The sequence below is a fragment of the Eupeodes corollae genome, chromosome 1 (assembly GCF_945859685.1).
Source record: "Eupeodes corollae chromosome 1, idEupCoro1.1, whole genome shotgun sequence".
Lineage (NCBI taxonomy): Eukaryota > Metazoa > Arthropoda > Insecta > Diptera > Syrphidae > Eupeodes > Eupeodes corollae.
Genome location: NC_079147.1, coordinates 278584001 through 278606642, shown reverse-complemented (window position 1 = coordinate 278606642; position 22642 = coordinate 278584001). Strand labels below are relative to the sequence as shown.

General features: G+C 34.2%; 1 protein-coding gene across 1 annotated transcript in view; it reads right to left on the bottom strand.

Annotated features, from left to right (window-relative positions):
• Nucleotides 1-22642, bottom strand: part of LOC129950749 (uncharacterized) — a 117088-nt gene that overhangs the window by 9886 nt on the left and 84560 nt on the right. The window contains exons 5-6 of the mRNA XM_056062672.1: nucleotides 15393-15547; nucleotides 5804-6083 (exon numbers count right to left, since the gene is read on the bottom strand). Coding sequence (XP_055918647.1) covers nucleotides 5804-6083; nucleotides 15393-15547 — 435 coding nt within the window. The remainder of the gene's footprint in view (nucleotides 1-5803; nucleotides 6084-15392; nucleotides 15548-22642) is intronic.

Genomic DNA, 22642 nt, shown 5'->3' with positions numbered 1-22642 from the left:
GTTGTTATTGTTGTTGTTTGTGAAATTGTTGTTATTTCAGTATCAAATATGAGAGAACCGACCGTATGTGTATAGGGTTGAGAATTGGGGTAGTTAACTTACCCATAGGTTATAAGGTAGAACCTCATGACCATGATATGGGTTATGCGGCAATCAGCAAGTGCATAACGTGGTAACAGCATGTATTAAAGGGCTGAATTGGAATATCTACATTGTTTCCTATGGATAATAACAATGAAGTTTAATTTTAAAGTTAAATGAAGAGCACAAACTTTTGTTAAATTTTGCAGACTATGTTGGATATTTCGTTTTTTCTTTTTCATTTTTTTAGGGGATGGTAAAGGGGGTGAAATGTTGAAACTATTGAAGGGCAAATACAATTGAATTTTGAGCTTTATAGAGGGAATGCATTTTACAATTCAGATTTTCTATGTATAAAGTTGTTTTTGGCCAAATTTTAACTAATCTGGTAGAGATTGTCGTGATGATGCAAAACAACGACTAAAGGGTATTTTTACTGACGAAGAAGTTTGAACAAATTGATAATCAACGGAATTGAAATTGTTCATTCGAAATGGAAAACCATTTTTTGATAAGCATCAATGTACATATTTTGTTCTCGTTTATTTGATAGCTGGAAGCAATGTTATAGATGTTGTTCTGCAATTAGAGCAGTGTTCAACATAAAGGTGGTTATTTTTATGAATGTCTTCATAAATTTATTGGATATATTTTTTAGCACAAACCTTAGGTTGGATTTGTTTTAATTCAGCTCTGAGCCCACAGTACAAAAAAAAAAAAAAATTTTCTAGTTTGTTGTCAGAAGACAAAAATATGTTCTTGTGTTGATTTTAATATTCCAACATTCAAATCTCACTTTAAAGTACTTCTATCACATTAGGAGCTCTTTAAAAACAAAAAAAAAACAACTAAAACGATGTTTTTAAGAAATACGAGATCTTATGATGATTTGGCAAGTCTTTATCTTCAAGACACAATTTTAATTTTCTTCATTAGGTTCCGGAAATCGAAATTAGTTACTAGACAAATAATTATAAGTCTAAAATTTCATGATGGTTAAAAAAAGATAAACATTTAGAGTTATTTTTTACGCCGGCATTTTTGTTTAAACAAATATGTGTTTTCAAGACATAATATTCTTTCGAATATTTATGTATTTGTGGATACAATTAAGTCCTTATTTTTATATGTTAATAAGCGTCGTAGTATAAATGGTTCGAAGGTATTTATTTGTGGGTTAAATTTTAAGAACAGGTGAAGGTAAACAATTGACGATAGAAAGATTACAGATTTCGAATTATAAAAGTTGATAATCTCTACACTACGAGGTTATATAAAGTAAATTTAAAAAGGTTTCGAAATAAATTAATAACACCTACAAGATCTTGTCGATCAGTGATGTAGAATATGACTTGTTTTGAATTTTTATATCAACGATGTATAGATGATGATGTTTTAAAGAATAAATTAAAATTAGTTCATTTTTCGAAATTTCGTTGCCCTTAAATGATTAAAAAATCTAAAAAATGCTCACAGGGGAACAAATTAATAAAAGTGGAATATACAATGGGTAAACACAATCAGAACAGCTAACTATGGTCGAGGCAGCGGAAGTGTATTTTATGGTTATCGTCGAAATGTATGTGAAATAGATATGAGTTTTAGAAGATCTGTTAATTCTTACGTGATGGATATTAAACTTGGAAGTGATACAGTGTGCATAGTCCCTTTTCATATAAATTGTAGTAACTGGCAATCCGACTTGAAAAAGTAAGCGAGAATCTGCAAAATGTCAATTTTTCGACTTTAATTATAGGGTTGGCTTGTCACAAAAAATTTTTTTCTGCACACAGTTGCCTGTGTTTGAATGGTAGATGCACAGGAGATTCAGAGGATGAGCTTACATTTATAAGAGGTCAAGATAGCTCTTTAATAGACTACTGTTTTGTATCTGGAATGTGGAACAATATTGTGAGTGATTTCAGAGTACGAACTCAGAATTTCTCTGATCGCATGCCGCTTGAAGTTACTTTTACAAAATTGCGAACAGAAACACCAACCGGCGCAAAAAAATTGAATCTTATCCCGAAAATGCGCTGGAATGAAAGAAATAAAAGCAAGTTCCAAGAAAACATGACAAAAGAAAGTAGAGAACTTCAAGAACTAAACTAACTCGTAGATATATCGGTTTTAACGCAGACCATCAAAAAAGCGAACCCACAAAACCAACAAGCAAAACATAAAACCAATTATAAGCAAAAGTGGTTTGATTCTGAATGCTTAAAAGCTAGATATATACCATTCAAATTTTTAAAGCTATTACGGTCACGAAACTTGCCTGTTTTTAAAAAACTGTACTCCGAGGCAAATATTGAATTCAAAAGAGTATGTGCAGTATAAAAATGTGCCTTTGAGCAAGTGACAGTAATGGGTATCAATCACACCCGTAGCTCTGCCGAATTCTATAAGGCTGTAAAAACCTTAAATGGAAACACGAATATCATTGCTCTAGGATTACAAGCGCAAAATCTAAGCGATCACTTCAAAAAGCTTCTGAACGCAATGATAAGATCACCATTGGTACTATACGCAGCCAATTTAATTACAGATGAATTTCTAGATGCACCGTTTTCAATAAATGAATTAAAAGAAGTTATTGAGAAAGCTAAAGTGAATAAGGTGCCAGGAGATTGTCGTATTCTTTTTGAGCACTATAAGCAAGCAACTTATGAATTTTTATTGCTGTTTACTAAAGAATTTAACCGACTTTTCGAAAACGCTATAGTTCCCGAAAGTTTCAGAAAATCAATAATTTTTCCACAAATGGAAAGCTGTTCGCTCGCTGGGCTTATTGAGAATAGAATGTCCGAATGGGTGAGGAGAAAAAGTATACTCTCTGAATATCAGGCCGGTTTCAGAAAGAACTGTTCCACAACGGATCTCATATTCTCACTGTGCAACATGCCGATTCAAATATCAGGAGAAAAAGAAAACTATATGTATTCTTTGTGGACTTTCAAGCAGCATTCGACTCTATCGTTCGTGAAGTGCTTTTCTTTAAGCTGTATGCCATTGGACTGTCGAGTAAAACAATGAATATTCTGAAACCTTGTACGCAATGAAAACTGCATACATATGGGATGGAGCGTCTGTCTCGGCAGAGTTTCGCACGGAAATGGGTCTCAAGCAAGGGTGTATACTGAGTGCTTTGCTCTTTAATTTGTTTATAAACGACATAACAGATGTGGTCAAAGGCGGAATTGTGTTCGGCACTTTTGTATGCAGACGACAGAGACGGTGGATGGACTGCAAATGATGATGAATAGGCTAAACGAGTATTGTAATCGCTGGAATCTCGACATAAATCTATCAAAATCCAAGATAATGATATTTAGAGCGGGTGGCGGCAGGACTGCAAGAAACGAAAAGTGGACATTCAATAAGGAGGCAGACGAAATTGTTTGAGAGTATAAATATCTGCGAGTTCTAATTACTTCGAATCTAAATATGAAAAAACGGAGGCAAAACGTGCAATTTAAACTGTGAGGGAACGCTGCTTCAAAAGTGCCTGCATTGACTATAGTACAGAACACAAACTTTTCCGCTCCACAGCTGCATCGATTTTATTGTATGGAGCTCAGGTTTGGGGTTGCTGTTCTTTTGAAGCTTCCGAGAAATACCCAAACTACATGCTTTATCTGGTAACAGGGCTGCCTCCCATGATATTGGAAACTCTTAGCATGAGTTTCAATTATATTGCCAAAGTCTTACAAATGAATAATGCAAGAGTACCCAAAGTCATACAGAAGTGTTCAATTATGGCGGCAGAACATATGTCGACGGAATTTGAAAGTTTGGCGTATAACTGCAGTATGAATCTGATGGTAACTCAAAATGAACAACCTTCCCTGCTGAGGAAAAAGTTTGATATCCTTTTAGAAAAATATGGCTAGATCTTGTACAACAGAAACGCATCTGAGGCCCGTTCATCGCTTTTTAGATGTTATTATAAGCCTTTAAACTTCTGTATTGGTAACAATACATACTTTCTTAATACCATGTCATTAAATAAAAGTAGCACTATTTTTAAAACGAGGGGCGAATTACTCAAACTTAACTTCATGCCTCATTGCCCAGATTTACCCTAACTTTGTAGACTTTGCAATTGCAATTGTATTGCGATCTATCCAATCATGAAAGAGTTCAGGGTAAAATATTTTGGAAACAAAGCCTTAATTAAGCCGAGCTTATTGCCATACTAAACAGAAACTGTCTCTGCTCTTCGTTACAGGAATTGTATAATAAATGAAGATTTTTTAGATAGAAATCTAGGTATTGCTATAATATTGTATTTAAACCCAAAAATGTCAGTCTGGTAGATGGCCATAGGCCTAACCAAATAGGTCCTCTTCCAAACGAGTCGAAGCCCACTCATCGAACAAATGAATGCGTCAAGTCTGTGAAAGGCCGAGTTCTTGTGCACGGCGAGGAATAGACTGCCTCGATTTCTGCTGTACACTTTCAAGGACCGCGGCGATGTTCTGGGCCGATCTAGCGTTCCTTGAAAGATCGAGTGTTGGCTGAATGTTTACTGAACCGGTCGTCTCAAATTTGGCCACCAAATGTTGAAGAGTCAACTGTGAAGGGTCCCCACGTCTACCGTAAAATGGGTGCAATGATTTTGATAATAGAGTTTTATTATTTGATCGTTCTGTTCAATCGTGTAACTTGCCATGATGATTTGGCATTATAATAATAACTAAATAATAAACAACAGATTCGACAGATGTCATCAAAACAAAATGGCCTCCACGGGGCACTAAAATCTACCCACGCTAATTGAAAACCCCTTTATAAGTGTTTTATTTTAAATTAATTCTAATTTTGAAAGGTGACAATCTCAAAATTAGAGTTATTTTTAAAAACGTGTTAGAACTAAATTGATACCAGTTATAAAATAACACTTTTAGATCAACGAAGTCTTACTTTATATTTGAGGTTTCGTTGAATAAATTGGAACTAATACAATTTTCGAAATGGCGTTGAACTTAATTCATTCAAAAATCTAAACAGGCTCATAGGGAAAACATTTTCTAATAGAAAAGGTACAAGGAACAGTAAATATTATATGGATGATAAAAATGTTATTTTTTGAAATGGCAACTTCCCTTGAAGTTAAAGCCCATAGATCAATAGACTTAATATACACGAAATATGTGGGAAACCCCTCAACTTTTAACACTATCTAAGTTTAGTTGTTTCTTTTCGATTTTGTGGAAATATAAGCTTAAGTTCAGTTCATAGGTAGGATTACTATCTTAGGCTGTAGCCTTATGCCTAGAGTAAGTTTTCATTTCTTTATTTAAATCCTTGAATTAAAAAAAAAACGGTTAAATGTCTTAATGTAATAGAAAACTTCCCTTATATTTCGTTAAAACAATATAAAACCATGAATAAAGTAAAAATAAAACTCATAACCTGAAAAATGTTACTTCCAAGAAAAATCCGCCACAAATCTCATTCTGCAATGAAATCTTTCAAAAGTACGTTTTCCGAGAAAATAGAATTAAAAAACACGTTTTATACTTATAAACTTAACTTGAAGCCAACAAAAAAAAAAAGACGAAAAATATTGGTTGCAATCAGCATGAAATCCCCACAACATACATAATATAACCATAGCCTCAGAAACCCACAACGTCAAACATCAAACGTCAACATTACCCATTCCTCTAACCACCCAGAGGCCTACTATACTCATATACACCTGCAGCAAACTTACCTTGGAAAGTACAATCTGACAATTTCTCCAGTTCGTCCTTTAATGTGATAACTACAAGATGTATTCGGTGGATACCAATGCGCGATACTAAGGAATATACCCTCCGATGCACTGCTGTCCTTTAAAGCATCCGAACTTAATAGCCAATCACATATACCATGTTTAATGCCTGCCGTCTCCACGTGTCCTGGCCAATTTCCAACATTAAAATGGAATCCCGTATTCAGTAGTGGTCCAGCGGGAGATGACACAAATTCAACATACATGTATTGGGATGTACCTGAAAATACAATTATACATTTTATACACATCAATTCATACATATAAAGATATCTACAGATAAAAGGGTTGCCATGTAATAAAATAGTTGGATAGCCCAATTATTAAAATATTTGTAGCCCAATTTCATTACAAAAAACTGGTGCCTTCAATTAGAATTTATTTTACCAACAAATTAAAAACAATGGAAAATAAAATATAAATAGTAAATGAGGTGTCAATATTAAAACGGTTAACATTTTTAACTGTCAAACATAAGTCCATAACTATGATAGTCCTTAAGGAATCATAGTACTCAACTGTCCAACTAATTTTTTTGTTAGCAGTAGGTACATGTTTTTTAAAAAAAAGGAGTTAAATTTAAGAAAAATATCCCGATCCGGTATTCTGGCAAGCCTGACAGATAGATTGACAGATATAATGCTGAAACAACTGAAAATGCGATATGAGTTACATCATCATATGAATTGGGTGCCAAATGGATGCACGGCTACAGCATAAAGGATAAAGGTGAGGTGGTACATCTACATTGAATATGCAAATGAATGTGATTGCAATGGTAATCTACAGTCAGCTTCAGCGCCAATGTTCGTAGTAAATGAACGGTTCTCTTATAGTCAATATAAAGGTGGATGTTCCATGCGTGTTGCTGTTTATTGCATTTACCTACATGCATATATTTATACATGAAGGATGGATAGATGGGATAGGCTATACCAACAGGACATTCATTCGACTTCGCATATTTGTCAGAACGGAATTTTAATTAGCATTCATTGGAGTGTTCAGGACGATATATGAGTACGGACGGGTAATCGTAGACCGTTGCGATGGTACTTTTGCTATTGCTGATGGTGCTGGTGAGAGATCGAGCATCGAGTTTTGGAAAGGTTTAATGTGAAAGCGCCACACCACCGGCCGCTTACAAGAAATGCGAAACTTACAGGATAAAGGTTTCATTTATATAATAATACGAATCAACCCCTATTATTGGGGTGAGTGGGAGTGTGTGGAATGTCATGTAAGGCACAGTACAATGTGTGGGAGGAAAAGGTATGTGACCTCTTGTTTTTTAATTTCTTCTGTTCAGCCTTACTGATGACACATATAAATTATAATATTGATTGCTGTCACATACCTACCCTTGCATAAATTAGAAGCATTTAATTGAAATTATGGAATGTTCCATGATTACTCCAATATTATGGACTGCAGATTATGTGAGTATGAAAATATAATGAAAGTTGTAGGTTATATATACCACCTACTCATGATATACATAATGTCAATCGTTATGAATGAATTAATTTATAATATAATACCTAAATGTCCTTATGGACGGTGTGTTTGAAAGCTATAGGGCAATATAGAGGTGTCATGAATAGTAAAGTGGTCATACTGTATGACAGTAAATATACAACAACAACAACATACATTAGTATGGAAGGCATGACAATCTGTTTTGGTTTTTATTATTTATTTTAATAAATTAAAGTGACCTGTAAGGCGTTGGATCGTAAAAATTATTAATAATATTTAAGAACCTTTTCATAAATGGAATTAAATAGATTATCGAGCAAGTTATGAGTTACATGTTAATTCACAATAATTCAAGTTATAAAATTAAATTTGTCATCAAAATAAAACTGGTAAACAAAGCTAAGCTTGTTGTTTGATGCAAAAATCAAACAATATTTTTCCAAAGAATTTAAATGTCCTGAATTTGAATTTTATCTTATAGTTTTTAATTTGTTCGAATTTTTGAAATTAATTCTTTATACCTAGTCATAGTTTTTAACAAGAAGTTCTATAACGACTTTTTAAAAATCTGGTATTTTTTATGAGATTTCAATTGACTCTAAATACGTCTCAAAGTTTTGAAAATCTTGTTTTCACTTATTTCCAAACTTAACAACAACTTGAGCTACACCCCCAAATAAAAGAAATATACTTGTTCTTAAAGTAATTTTTATATTTTTCAATACACATATTTAAATAAAATGTATGAAAAAATGAAAAAAGATATCGAATTCGACAAATGTTGCTGACCCTGAGTAACTCAAGAACTAATAACGCAATCGACTTCAATTGAATTAAATATTACGCATCGTGGTGTAAAAACTAAAAAGTTATCAGTATCTTTTTCACATGATATTCAAATGGTACACATGTGCATTCAAGAGGACACAAGCGTCCACAGGTTTTGTCTCAAAACCCACCTCTGTCTATCAACTCGTACTCCTACTCTCACCTACCCGCCGCCGTGAACACGCAAACGAAATAAGGTCAACGAACTTCGGATATGTACGTGGAATGGTAGGTCCCTTAACAGACCACGTGGAGCCGAACAATTAGCGGAAGCCCTAAACTGCTGCAAGGCAGATATTACCGCCGTCCAAGAAGTGCAATGGGATGGACCGGGCAAATGCAAACTAAAAGACTGTGATATATACTACGGCAACTGCTACCGAGAACAAAGACAGCGTCTATTTGGGTGTGGATAAGTTGTTGGAACTAGACTTAGGCCAAAAGTCTTGAGTGTCAACAGTGTGAGCGAGCGCATCACGACAATCCGCATCAAGCCTAATTCGCCAACATAAGCCTTATATGAGCGCATGCCCCAACAGAGAAAAAAGATAAAGACACCAAAGACATATTCTTCGAGCGCTCGGACAAGACACATGAGCAGTACCCTGGCTATGACATTAAAATTGTCTTTGGAGGTTTTAATGCCAAGCTAGGAAGAGAAGACATCTGCATGACACCACCTCCGACAACGTATTGAGGCTGGTCGATTTCGCTACGGGGCGAGACGTTCTGGTAGCTAGTACGCAGTTCACGCATCTTAATATCCACAAGGGGACATGGAAATCTCCTGATCAATCAACCGTCAACCAGATTGACCACATTGAATCGATGCACGAGACTTCTCCAGTATATAGGATATCCGAACATTCCGAGAGGCCAACATTGACTCGGACCACTACCTCGTTGTAGCCAAGGTACGGCTACGGATATCCCGATCCAAGGCAAAACAAGGAAGTACTGTGAGAAGATTCCACGTTAGACGGCTACAATGCCATGTCCTTTTCCGATAGAGTCTCTAATAATCTCTTAAGGAGTCCTATGCTGCCTGCATTAAGCATTTAAAACCAGTGGCAACATTGCCTTGCAGCCATCAGAGATGACGCATCTGAAGTACTAGGTTTAACACGGCCACCACACCGTAACCCCTGGTTTGACTACGAATGCCGGCAAGCGCACGCAGCGAAACAAGAGGCATACAAAACGGCGCTGCACAAAAGGACTAGAGCTGCTCGCGAGCTCTACGAGCAGAAGAGGAGAGAGGAACACCGGCTTCTTAGACGGAAAACAAGATAGCTTGAGAATCGCGCGGTCGCTCGAGGAGATAGAGAGATGTCACAACAGGAATGAGGTTCGTAAATTTTACCAAAAGGTAAACCTCCCAAGGGTACCAGCCACGAACCGAAGCCTGTAAACACGATCAGGGGAACATCGTAGTAGAACCGCAGTAGATGCTGAGAATATGAATAGATCACTTCTCCAAATTATATAACGGCGATGACGAACCGAATTCCGCTGTAAGGGAGATAGAACCACTTAACATCGGTGACGCAGATCAACAATTCCGCCTACCCGACCTTGACGAAGTGAAGACGGCTACATCGGCATCGCTGCCAAACTATTCAAAGCAGCAGGCGATAACTTGGTCGGAAGAAAGCATGCCCGATGAGTGGAATATCACCATAGTATGGCCGATACAATATAAGAAAGGAGATCCTCTAAATTGCGCCAACTACAAAGGCATCAGTCTCCTTAACATTGCGTATAAGATCCTCTCTGCCGTATTATGTGAACGTCTGAAGCCATTCGTCAACAACCTGATTGGTCCTTAGCAGTGTGGTTTCAGACCAGGAAAGTCCACTATCAACCAAATATTCACACTACGGCAGATCTTGGAAAAAACGCGTATGACAGCATCTATAGGAAAGAGCTCTACCGAGCAATGTCTAGTTTTAGCATCCCTGTTAAACTTATCCGTTTATGCAGAATGACGATGAAGAATGCACGCTGCTCTATCAAGGTCGGAAAAGATCTTACCGATGCTTTTGATGTCAAAAAAGGTTTTAGACAAGGCGATGCACTGTCATTCGACTTCTTCAACATCGTTGTGGAAAGAATTTGTCTTGGACAAAACGTCACCATGGACAGCTATAACTTTGAGGTAGTTAAGGACTTTGTCTACCTAGGCACCACTATTAACACAGACAACGACAACGTCTGGCATTTCAAAGGGTTGAGGCAAGGCTACTCATCACACACCAAAAAGTGAAACTATCAATGTCGGTTTGTAAAAGGATATGATCATGGGTGGACTTTATAATCTTAAAAATTTGCGTGTCATCAACAAAAATGAGAACTTTACTTGAGCGTAGCCATGACGATACGTTGTTAATAGACAGGATGAACAGAAAAGGGCCAAGATGGCTTCCCTGTGGTAAACCAGATTGGGCTACTAAAGGTTTCTAAATTTTATTTTACCTAATAGGATCTGTTTTCAAGGTATGATTTGATCCAGTTAAGAAAAATGGTGGAAAACTAAGAGCTTTGAGTTTAAATAAAATAATTCCGTGGCTAAGTTGGTCAAAAGCTTTAGAAAAGTCAATGTATACACAGTCAACTTCATTACCTTGTTCTGAAGCGTTTGAACATATGTTTGATCTTTTTTTCACAAAACCATGTTGCTGTTAGCAAATGAGATTTTTACTAAAAAAATCCTACGCTTGCGCAAACAACTTGTTCAAAAAACTTAGGAATGCAAGAAAGCTTTGCAATGGGCCTGTAGTTTATTATATTCTTGAAAATTAGTGTTAGAAATGACTTTTTCCACATACTGGCCTGTTTTTAGAAACAGTTTGTATAAGAACTTAAGGAGTTCAACTAAAGCACTACTAAAACTTTTTTAATACTATCGGGACCGGCTGAGCAGTCATCATTCAACGCGGATAACAGACCAAGGAGCGTATCCTGTAGCACAGAGATGTGACTTCAGCTAGTTTGCGAAAAAAAAGATTATGAAAGTATACTTCATCAACTTCTTGAGGGCAATTAACAAATGACTCATGGAAATTTGTCGCTAAATCGATACAATTTTATCCTAACGAAAGGTTCTTGTAAGTGAAGTTAACTGGAAAACCATCTGATTTTTTCTTGAAGTTTAAAAGTTTCCAAACTTTTTTAGGATTCTCTTTCAAAGGGATGCCCATATCAGTAACGTAATTAGCGTATACAAATTTGAAAGAGACTTAAATTCGTTTAAGAATTCAACATAAATAGAGAAATTGATTGGAGACAGACTTTTGAGATAAGTTTTCCATGCCTTATTTCTTTTGTTACGAAATAAACGCAATTCTTTCGTGTACCCAGGGTGGTTCAAGTTTGTATTTATTTTGATTTCTTAAAAGGTAGTTTTTTTTCTAAACAATTATTGAGGATCTTATAAAAAATTGAAACTGCTTCGTCAATATTAGAAAATGCTAAAGTATCAGTAATTCCATAAATGGTTAAATCTTCAGACAACAATTGGAAATTAGCTCTTCTGAAGGCACAATTATAATTAATTAATTAATTTCCAATGTCTGCACATTATAATGAGTGGGAAGTATTTAGCAAGGTAAAACGTTCCACATTCGTGTAGTGTTGCAAAAGAAAGAATCCCAATCCCAAAATTGAACTAAATGTTAAACTGATGAACATTCCTATAAATACGGGTATTACGATTGACTTGTGTCATCAGGGGAGAAATACAACTTGGTATTTCATTAAATCATTGTTTGCGAAAATATCAATAAAACAATGATAAGTATGAAACGGTGTTCAAGAGGATAAAATGTCTCAGTAATAGAACAATGGCCTATAATTTTCAAAGATCCTCTTTCAATTATATCAAAAAGTAAGTTATTGGATCAGCAGCCCAAATATGAGAATTAAACTCGAGTTTCGGAAGAACTAAAGATTTGTTAATTATAGCTAAATCAGGAGGGGTAAAAACCTACTTTCTTCGTTTTAGAAAACCTAAACACTTAGCAGCCTTTTTGGGCGAAGTAAAATATGTGATCACTTCACAACAAGTGGTGTCTGATGCACATACCTAAAACTGACATCTGTTAAGTCTTCTTGATGCAAATACGACACATGGATAGTTGCATTGGTGGTGGGTTACGCTTTTACTATACAAGACAGCATTGAATTTTCGAAGCATTTAATTCAACACGTTTTTTGATTGTCCATTTGACAATGCTGTCAAGATCAGAATTTAATGTAAAAACAAATATGAAAAGCTGAGCGAAAAAATTAGGTGGGTCAGAATTTTCAGATTCACAAGATCATTTATAAAAATAAGGAAGAGTGTTGGAGAAAAAGCGGAGCCCTGGGGCACACCAGCATTTATTTAGTTGATATTAGATTTGAAGCCTTCCAACGATATACTATAATTGAACAGCCCGATGCGTAAGTTCTAACTCAACAAAGAATAGATTTGTCAATACCAAAAGTACGCATTTTCGATAAGTGGAATACTTTATCAAACGACTTTAAAATATTAAGTGCAGTAATATTACTTTCTCCAAAACGGTTAAAAATGCATTCCACTGTTCAGTGAGATGAACTATGACCTATTTCTGGGAAAGCCTTACTGTCGGTCATTAAGAAGCTTTTGATCTTCGAAATATTTCTGGAGCTGATAATTGATCAGCGTTTCCATAATCTTGGAAAGAAGGGACGTAAGTGCAATTGGACAACAGTTAAAGGTCGTAAACGATTTGTCTTTTTTAGGGACAGCCTGGAAAAATGCTGTTTTCAACCACTCGGAAAGAAACTTGTAGAGTAGAAAAAGCTTACGAAGTGGCTTTGCCAGTGTTAAAGAACACTTCTTTACAACAATATGGGGATACTATAATAGCCAGCGGTTTCGTGTAATTCAAGGTCTTTCAGTACTCTTGTACTCTTCGTGTAATTCAAGGTCTTTCAGTACTCTTGCAACCGCACGAGTGCGAAAAAAGTCCCGCAAAACCGCTTGCGCTCTCAAGAACAGGAAGATTTATTAATATTTCTGATAGCGTCGAATTAAGAGAAAGTTGTGCTATAAGCAAATTAGCTTTATCAATCGAGCTTACAAAGTGCATGTCATTTTGGACGAGGTTTGGAAGATGAGCAATTTTTACAATTTTGGGACATTAACATATAGAATAGTATTTTTCTACCACAGTAAGTTTTGGCCATGCAAAAATTAAATGCTTCATATAAGACCGTTACAGATCTTTTTAACCCGTTTGAATTTATTCTGTTTTTCCGCAGTGGGGTTTGCTTTGTAAATGCGGAAACTTACGTCTTTGATTATAATAACCTCTTTACAGCTCGAACCAAACTATGAGTTATTTTTTTGGATTTGATAGATCTTACTCTATTCGGGATTAAATTGTTCATTTCTCAAAAAATTCAGTTTGTAATCTGCCTTTCTGCGTTGTAATCCACGTCAACATCGAGGGGGCATAGCGATTGGTTAAAGTTCATGTAGAAGTCATTGAGATTGTCCCAGTTGGGAATGCTTACTAAATCCTTTAAATCCTAAATTTTATTTTTTTATTATTTATTTATTATTTTCTATTTTTAAAAACATTATTTTTTTCTTCCATAAACTCATCAAATATAAAAAATGTGTATACTTAGAAAGATTTTAGACTTAAAAGTGTGTTTTCCAAAAAAATTTACGTCCTGAAATTTAATCGTACGTAAAATAATTATTTATTTTTCTTTCAATTCGATTTAGAAAATACTCTACAACACAATTACGAATCTAATCGAATGTATTTTAAAGGTTTACTATTTAAGTTGATTTTACTCACTTATTGACAAAACTAATTTGGCCTAATCTTAGCGCCAGGCGCTCAAAACAATTAATCTCTCTGAGTAGATTGCGCATTTGCTGGGCATTGCTTAATAGGAAGGCATGCTATTCGACTTGGAGCCCCTGCAAATGATTTTTGTAGGAGTTGCATGGACGAGGAGGAGGAGGCGACAATCTCTCATCTTCTGTGCATATGCCCTGCCTTATCACAAAGACGTATAATCCACTTTGGAGACTACTGCTTCAACGATACTAGCGATCTAAAAAATTCTGACATTATTTGTCTCCTACGCTTCATTCGGAGCTCCAATTGGTTCGACGAGTTAAGCTGATCAACTGATCCATGCGGTATCACAACGGACCATACTTTGGTGTAAGTGTGTTGGACTTCCCAACCAACAGCCACTTTAACGTAACCTAACCTTCACACTTATTTTTTATTTCTAACCATCAAATATTATCTTTAAAATTACATCGTAAGTGTTTTCTTGTCCGTCTCTGACTTTAATACCTCCATACTTTAAATTACAGAATATTTGCTGTAGTCAAGTTAAAAAACAAATTATAATGCTTATTTTCATGTAAAAGAAACTACACACTTAAAAACAAATTTAATTTTATTCCATCAAAAACTTTGTAAAATCGAGTGTTTGTATATGTTTGCGGGCAGATTCACGTCCCGTTTTAATTTATTTTTCATTTTCATCCTGACTTATTTTTGTGTCCTCATTCTTTTTGTATTTTTCAAAAAAAAAAATTATTATTTTATTAAATATATTTATTTTCCATAAGGTTTCTTGAATATATTTTCTGTTATGAAAAAATAAAAAAAAATATTTCAAAAGCCCTCAAGGAATATGGTTTACTGAAATTTTATATCCTTCTTTATGAAATATTTTAAAACATTCCACGTCAACTTACGTATGTATGTAGTGTATGGAAAATAAAATAAAAAGTCGTTGGAAAAATTATTCCAAAAGTAATTGGTGCATTAAAGTTTCCGTCAGGATATTGCTATGTAAGTACGCGTAGCGTGGGTTTATATGTAAAATAACGTCCTCTTTTTTTTTTAAACGTAAAAGTCGACGTTGTCATACACAATCACATCACACGCACACACATATCGAACGTGAAAGCGTCAAAATGCCAGGAAAAAATTATTTTTTGTTTTTGTCGTACAAGAGCTTCGTACAAAATGGAAAATATACAAACCGTGAATTTCCAGTTTTATATTTCAATTAATATAATTACAAGAAAAATATTTTTGTTGGCATCCAAGAGATAGACACAAAGCGAGTTACCTCTTTTATTTTTCGGATGCAAAAAGTTTTAAAGAACAAAACAAAAGAATAAAAAAAAGTTAAAAGAATTTTCTCAACTTACCGATTATACTAAATGGAAACTTTCCCAGACCGCAAAATTTTCCAATAAGTGGCGAATGTTCGTCACGTCCATCGTAAACGGCCAGCCAATCGTATGGGCAGTGTTCGTTTCCAGAACCAATGGGTCTTATAGGACACGTCATTACGTTTTCGCACCTGTAATACAAAAGATAAAGGCGTCCATTATGATTGTTGTTCTTTGTTGTTGTTGTCCTTATTGGTTGGTTTGTTTGAAAAAAAGGAAAGAAGAAAAGGATTTCGTTGTCCTTATTGACATCCCTACAAACACAAACAGCTGATATACTTTCTACAAACAACAGTGATGCATACGAGTACGAAAATAAAACACCTTAAGGTTTTAATTAAAAGATTTTAATTGAAAAGTATTCAACGGAAATGAGTGTTTTTTATTAATTTACTGGATGACTGCATAATAAAAATTAAAATTTTCATTTCATTAACACGTGTGTGTTCGATTTTTGACATGGAAATTTGAAAAACAAGCTTTTCTTCATACGTATATGCAGATTTACATACATATACTTGTGAGTACAGAATCACAAAAATATCTTTTAATTAAAAAAAAACAAGATAGCATCCATGCGATAAAAGGTCCTTGTTAAGAGAGCAAAAAGCATGTGTTGATATATTATATTTTAACACGGAATTTCATTTGTAGGTTAATGTGAAGATTGTAGGTAGATAATGTCTGTACTAAAAACGAAATTAATAACTGGATATTCGGTATCCAAAATAAGAAATGAGTTGCATGGAGACGAGAAGTGCTTGACATGACTTTTGACTGGAACTGGGTTTAGTTGTAAAAATAGTTTGCGATCCATCTAAAGTTTGAATATCTTTTAAAAACTTCGAAACCCTAACCTTTATTTTGATGGGCAATTTCTCTATTATTAACGTATTAATATATCTTATTTGTTCGATTCAAGTGGTTTGGTTTTGTACAGAGTCTATTTTAATCAGAGTCTAAATAATTTTACATCTAGATTGGACACAGCTGCTATTCATAAAGAATTTGGTAGCTCTGTTAAGTTAGAAACAGGTTTAAGGAATGTACTACTACAATTATAGTACAATTTCACTTAAACCTTAAAAAAAGAAGCTGGGATGCGACCCACACTGATAACTTCCCATCCCGTCTGTCGATTTGTCTTGCTTAAAAGTTTGTCTATATGTACTCGTATCAATTTTTACCAAATTTGGGAACTATTTTTTGTAGATTTTATTTTTTATGAAAAAACGGACTGTTGGATTTTTATATAAAAATTACTGAATATCGAAAACAATATTTTCTGTAAAATAAAATAAGTTTGAAGCTAATATTTTTAATTTTTGAAAAACTATTTGAGTCTAAAGTAAATTTTTACCAAGTTTTTGTTTTTTTTTTAAAGTTCTATTTTTTGTAAAAACTGACATTTCGATTTTTTTTTTAAATTTTACCGAATGTTGAAAACAATATTTCTTAGCAAATAAAATTAGTTTGAAGCCAATATATCAAATTTTTGAGAAGATATTTGAGTCAGAAACCAATTTTTACCAACTTTTGTTAAATTTTTTTTAGGTTTTTAATTCTTTGTACAAAAACTGTCAATTCGATTTTTTTCAAAATTTTACTGCGTGTTAACAACAATATTTTTTGAAAGATTAAAGTAGCCTTAAACCAATATCTACAATTTTTAAAAAGATAATTGAGTCGAAAATCAATTTTTACCAACTTTTATACATTTCTTTTTTAGGTTTTTATTTTTTGTAAAAAAAACTGTTAATTCGATTTTTCTCAACACTTTCCAGAATGTTGAAAACGAAGTTTCTAAGATAATAAGTTTGAAGCCTAAATTTCAAGGTTTTGAAAAGATATTTGAATAGATATTCAATTTTTACCAAATTTGAGTAATGTTTTTTTAGATATTTAATTTTTATAAACAAATTTTCGAGGTGACACATTTTTTTTCGCAGTTTTTTTAATTTATAAAAAAACCGATAAATGGATTTTTTCAAAAAATATACTTCTTTGATATCACGTTGCAATATATTATATAAAATTTAATTCAAGTCTCTAGAGTTTTTGGTTCGTAAGATATTTAGGGTTAACAAAAATTGTCACCTTTTTTTCAAACTGCTATGGTAAAAAAAACACCCTCGCAATTTTCTTGAGAGCTCTTTCTGTATCTTTTTGCCTTATTATCTGTATAACAAAATTTATTTAAAATCGGTATCTCTTCTGGTTCTTGAGCTATGGACGAAGAAAAAACGTAGCGAACGTTCGGACGTACGGGCGTACGAACGTCTTGTTGAAACCATATGTTCTCTAAGTCGTATTCTTCCAAAGCAGGCAAAGAAAGTTCTAATCACACCTCCGTACCAAAGTGCTCACCAAACAGTAACTTTTTTCGGATGTAGTTACTTACTAGATTCGAAGCATCTACGAAGTTGTGAATGGTCAGCTAGCTATAGTTGTTGTATGAGCTGGACTTTATATGGATGTAGGGATGGAACCATAATGCGCCGTAAGACAGTCCCCATTCCTGAGAGGGATGAGGAATCTACACATTCGGATTTTCGGCAACACTTTCACTTACAGCAGCTGTATTTTCAGTGGTAAAAGCGAAACCATGATGCATATGCCTTACAATATCTATAACCGATCCAGTCTCTTGAACTTTCTTCAGAATTTTAACGTATTCCATAATCTCCTCTTAAAGCACGATATGCGGCTGTGACAGAATGACCGTTTTTGTTATAGGTTTTAACAATTTTAATGCATTGTGCGATTGCTTAGCGATCCATTTTCAGAAATGTTAGACTTTCAACTGAAGAAAAAAATGGTTTCACAATTAGCCTCGCCGCCGCACCGTGTAGCAACTGTCTACTGCCACTACAGTATACGGCAGCCGGACGGTTTGATAAACTTAGTGACGTAAGAATTCGAACTTAACCTGTGGAAAAGTATACTGAGCACAGGAACCCTTTGGGTATCGTGTTTTACCGTCCTGTTAAAACCGTACGATGTTTAATAAGCCATTGATCCGGTTTATTCCGTCCGGTTTTTTACGTAAAGTCAAAACCGTGTGGTATGAAACGAGCCTTAAGTTCCTAAGATGTCGAATTCCAGCCTTATAAATGGTGATTTTTTAGCTATTATCTTTCTGGAAACACTGGTTTAAACAGCTGATGCACGTTCCATGTTTTGTTTCACTGTCAAACATCTTCAGTTTGGTCTATAATTTAACCATGAACCCTCTTACAAACGAACAACGATTGCAAATTATTGAATTTTATTATCAAAATGCGTGCTCTGTTAAGGAAGTTAATCGAGCGCTTCTTCCGATACATTGTGTTCAGCGACGAAGCTCATTTTTGGCTCAATGCGTACGTAAATAAGCAGAATGGTCGAATTGGAAGCCTAGATCACCTTTAGATTATTTTGTGTGGATCTATGTTAAAGCTCATGTTTCAATTGACGCATTGGAAGACCACATTACAGCATTTATTCGTGAGAAAGCAGCCGAATCGTTGGTAAGATTGGACTTAGCGGATGGACCATTTGAGGCACAGTCAAGGTCAACATTTACATGAAATAATCTTTAAACCGTACTACCGATTTAAATAAAGATTTTATGTATTTTTTTTAATTGTATAATCGAGAGAGGACTTCACCACTCAATTGCTTTCTTAGTCCAAAGAAACAGCGGTTAGCAACAGTTATTCTGCGTTTGATCTCAGCGCTGGTGTTGTTTTCTGCGTTTACAGCGGAGCCTAGGTAGACGAAGTCCTTGACTACCTCAAAGTTACGTCTATCGATGGTGACGTTTTGACCAAGACGTCGGTGTTGTATGTCCTTTCTTGACGACAGCATGTACTTTTTTCCCTCATTAACCGTTAAACCCATTTTTGCCGCCTCTGCCTCAATACTTACAAAAGCCCCATTGATATCACGCTGAGTTCTTCCGATTATGTCAATGTCATCAGCATATGCTAGTAATTGGACAGACTTTTGAAAGATAGTGCCTCAATTGTTGACGTGTGAGCCTTGCACTATTCTTTTAAGTACAATGTTAAAAAATCACATGACAGCACATCACCTTGTCTAAAACCTTTTTTGACATCGAAAGGTTCTGTTAAGTTGTTGCCAGCCTTTATGGAGCAGCGTATATACTCCATGGTCATTGGTCATCCTGTACAAACGGACGAGTTTGGCGGGATGACCAATGACCATGGAGTATATACGCTGCTCCATAAAGGTTGGCAAACTAGACATGGCTCTATACATCTCGTCAAAGTAGATGCTGTCATATGCGGCCTTGAAATCGATGAAAAGATGGTGGGTGTCGATTTGGTGTTCTTGGTTTTTTTCCAGGATCTGCCGTAATGTGAATATTTGATCAACAACTTTCCTGGTCTAAAACGACACTGATAAGGACCTATCAGGTTGTTGACAATGGGTTTTAGACGTTCACATATTACGGCAGAGAAGATTTTATAGGCGATGTTAAGTAGACTGATTCCTCTATAGTTGGTGCAATTTAGAAGGTCTCCTTTCTTTAGGATCGGACAAACAATACTGAGGTTCCATTCATCGGGCATGCTTTTTTCCGACCATATCTTACAGATAAGCTGGTGCATGCTTCTAACCAACTTATCTCAAGCTGCTTTAAAGAGCTCTGCATTCACGCCATCCGCTCCAGCGGCTTTATTAGACTTCAGCTTAGATATGAGGATGGGGACGGGATTGTTGGCTTTCATCGTCCATGTTGAATGGAACATCCTGCCTGACAGCGGAATTCAGTTCGTCGTTACCTCTTATACCGTCTTTATTATTATTAACTTCCCATAGGAAGTTAATGTAGTGGGTCCACTTTGTCAAATTGAAAATTTTGACATTTCTCGAAAAAAAATTTGTTACATACAATCCAGCAGAAAGATGCAGAAAGGGCTCTCTACAAAATTGCGTGGGTGGTTTTTTTTACCATAACAGTTTAAAAAAAAGGTGAAAATTTTGGTAAACTTTAAATATCTTACGAACCAAAAACACTAGAGACTTGAATAAAATTTTATATAATATATTGTAACGTGATATCAAGGAAATTTTTTTTTTTGAAAAAAATACATCTAACGGTTTTTTTATAAATCAAAAAAACTGAAAAAAAAATTGTCACCTCCAAAATTTTACGACTAAAATATGATTTCATCTCCAAAACAATTTTGAGCAACGAAGAATAATGTTTTTGACATCTGTTAAAATGTTGAGAAAAATCTAATTGACGGGTTTTTTTTATAAAAAAATAAAAATCTTAAAAAAAATATTACTCGAAGTTGGTAAAAATTGAAAATCGATTCAAATATCTTTTCAAAAACTTGAACTTTAGGCTTCAAACTTATTTTATCTTATAAGAAATATTGTTTTCAACATTCTGAAATGTTGAGAAAAATCGAATTGACAGTTTTTTTTACAAAAAATAAGACTCTAAAAAAAACAATACTAAAACTTGGTAAAGTAGTACCCGTGGCATGATGGTTAGTGCGTTGGACTGTCATGCAAGGTTTCTTGGGTTCAATTCCTGCCTGTGCCACCTTAATTTAAAAAAAAAAATAATTTTCGTGGGTACTGGCTCTTGCGAGGAATTGACAAATCCTTCAAGAGTAATTCTTGTCATGAAAAAGTGCTTTCTCAAAACTAGCCGTTCGAGAAAGGTCGAATAGGTCCTTTCCATTCCTGATAACAGTACTCGCACACAGGAATGGTTGAGAGTTGTAAGTCACTAGGCCCTGGTTCACAACGGACTGTTGCGCCACCCCATTTGATTTGATTTGAAAACTTGGTAAAAATTTACTTTCGACTCAAATAGCTTTTCAAAAATTATAAATATTGGCTTCAAACTTATTTATTTCACGGGAAATATTGTTTTCGATATTCAGTAATTTTTATATTAAAATCCAACAGTCCGTTTATTCAAAAATTATAAAATCTACAAAAACTAGTACCCAAATTTGGTAGAAATTGATACAAATACATATATACAAACTTTTAAGCAAGACAAATCGACAGACGGGATGGAAAGTTATCAGTGTGGGTCACACCCTAGCCTCTTTTTTATTTTTATTTTTATTTTTATTTAATAATCAAAAAATGTCATTGTATTTTTTAGAATTTTTAAATAAGTATTTACTTATTTTTATATGAAAATTATATATTTTGAAAACGGGCCATCCTTTTTTACTAAATTTAAACTTAAAACGTATATAAACAAACTCTATATAACTGCATATTGAAAATATATATACTAAATATATATTTAAAAAAATTATTAAAAAAAACCGATCCAGCGATTTTCAAATAAAAATTTTGAAACATTAATTTTTTTGAGAAATCAGATACCATTTATATTTTTCACAACAAACTTTGTGTGCAGGTATGTTATATTAAATCTGAAAATACAAAAAATATTGTAGAACAAATTTTTTTAATATATGAGCCATTTCGTGTGATTAGTCGTGAATTTTATTCTTTTATGCTATGTGAAAACCAATGCTCTACAATTATGTCGTTCTCATGGAGCTACAATCGCTAATGGTATACATTGATTTAACAATAAAATAAACTTCAATACTTTATGTTTATAAGACCACTTATTGCAAGACACTGTATTTTAATTTGTATTTAATGATACAGGACTATACATGAACTGAGGACCACATGGAAGTCTCCTTGGTATTAACCAAAAATTAAAAAAACCTTCTTTCTTTAAGGTTAAACTTTAAACTTAAATTCTTTTAATGCAATATACAACATATGAAATTGGGGCAACCTTTTCAAAAAAGAAACTCCATTAGGTTTATTCAAAACCAATTTATTTTTGTTTGTTAAAGAAAAAAAATAAACATTTTCTTAACTAAAAAAAATATTTTGAAATAAGGAAATGACATTAACATTCTAATTTTTCGAAACGTCATGCCTTTCCCAAAGGTCTCCATTTACAAAGACTTATTTAATCAGAAATTTAAGAGAAAAAAAATTATACCTACGTAGGCGGTAGGCACATAATGTGTTCATTTATTGGAAGGGTTTTTAACTTGTTCTTTTTGTATCCTCATGTAGACCACCTTAAACCTATTTTGAATGAAAAGTTAAAAATAAATTGTCATGTTGAAAAATTGTGAAACATTTATTCTCTCTTTTTTTGTTGGTTCGTAATTGTGTATGAGGTTAGCATTTAAGTCTCAACCCTTTGGATA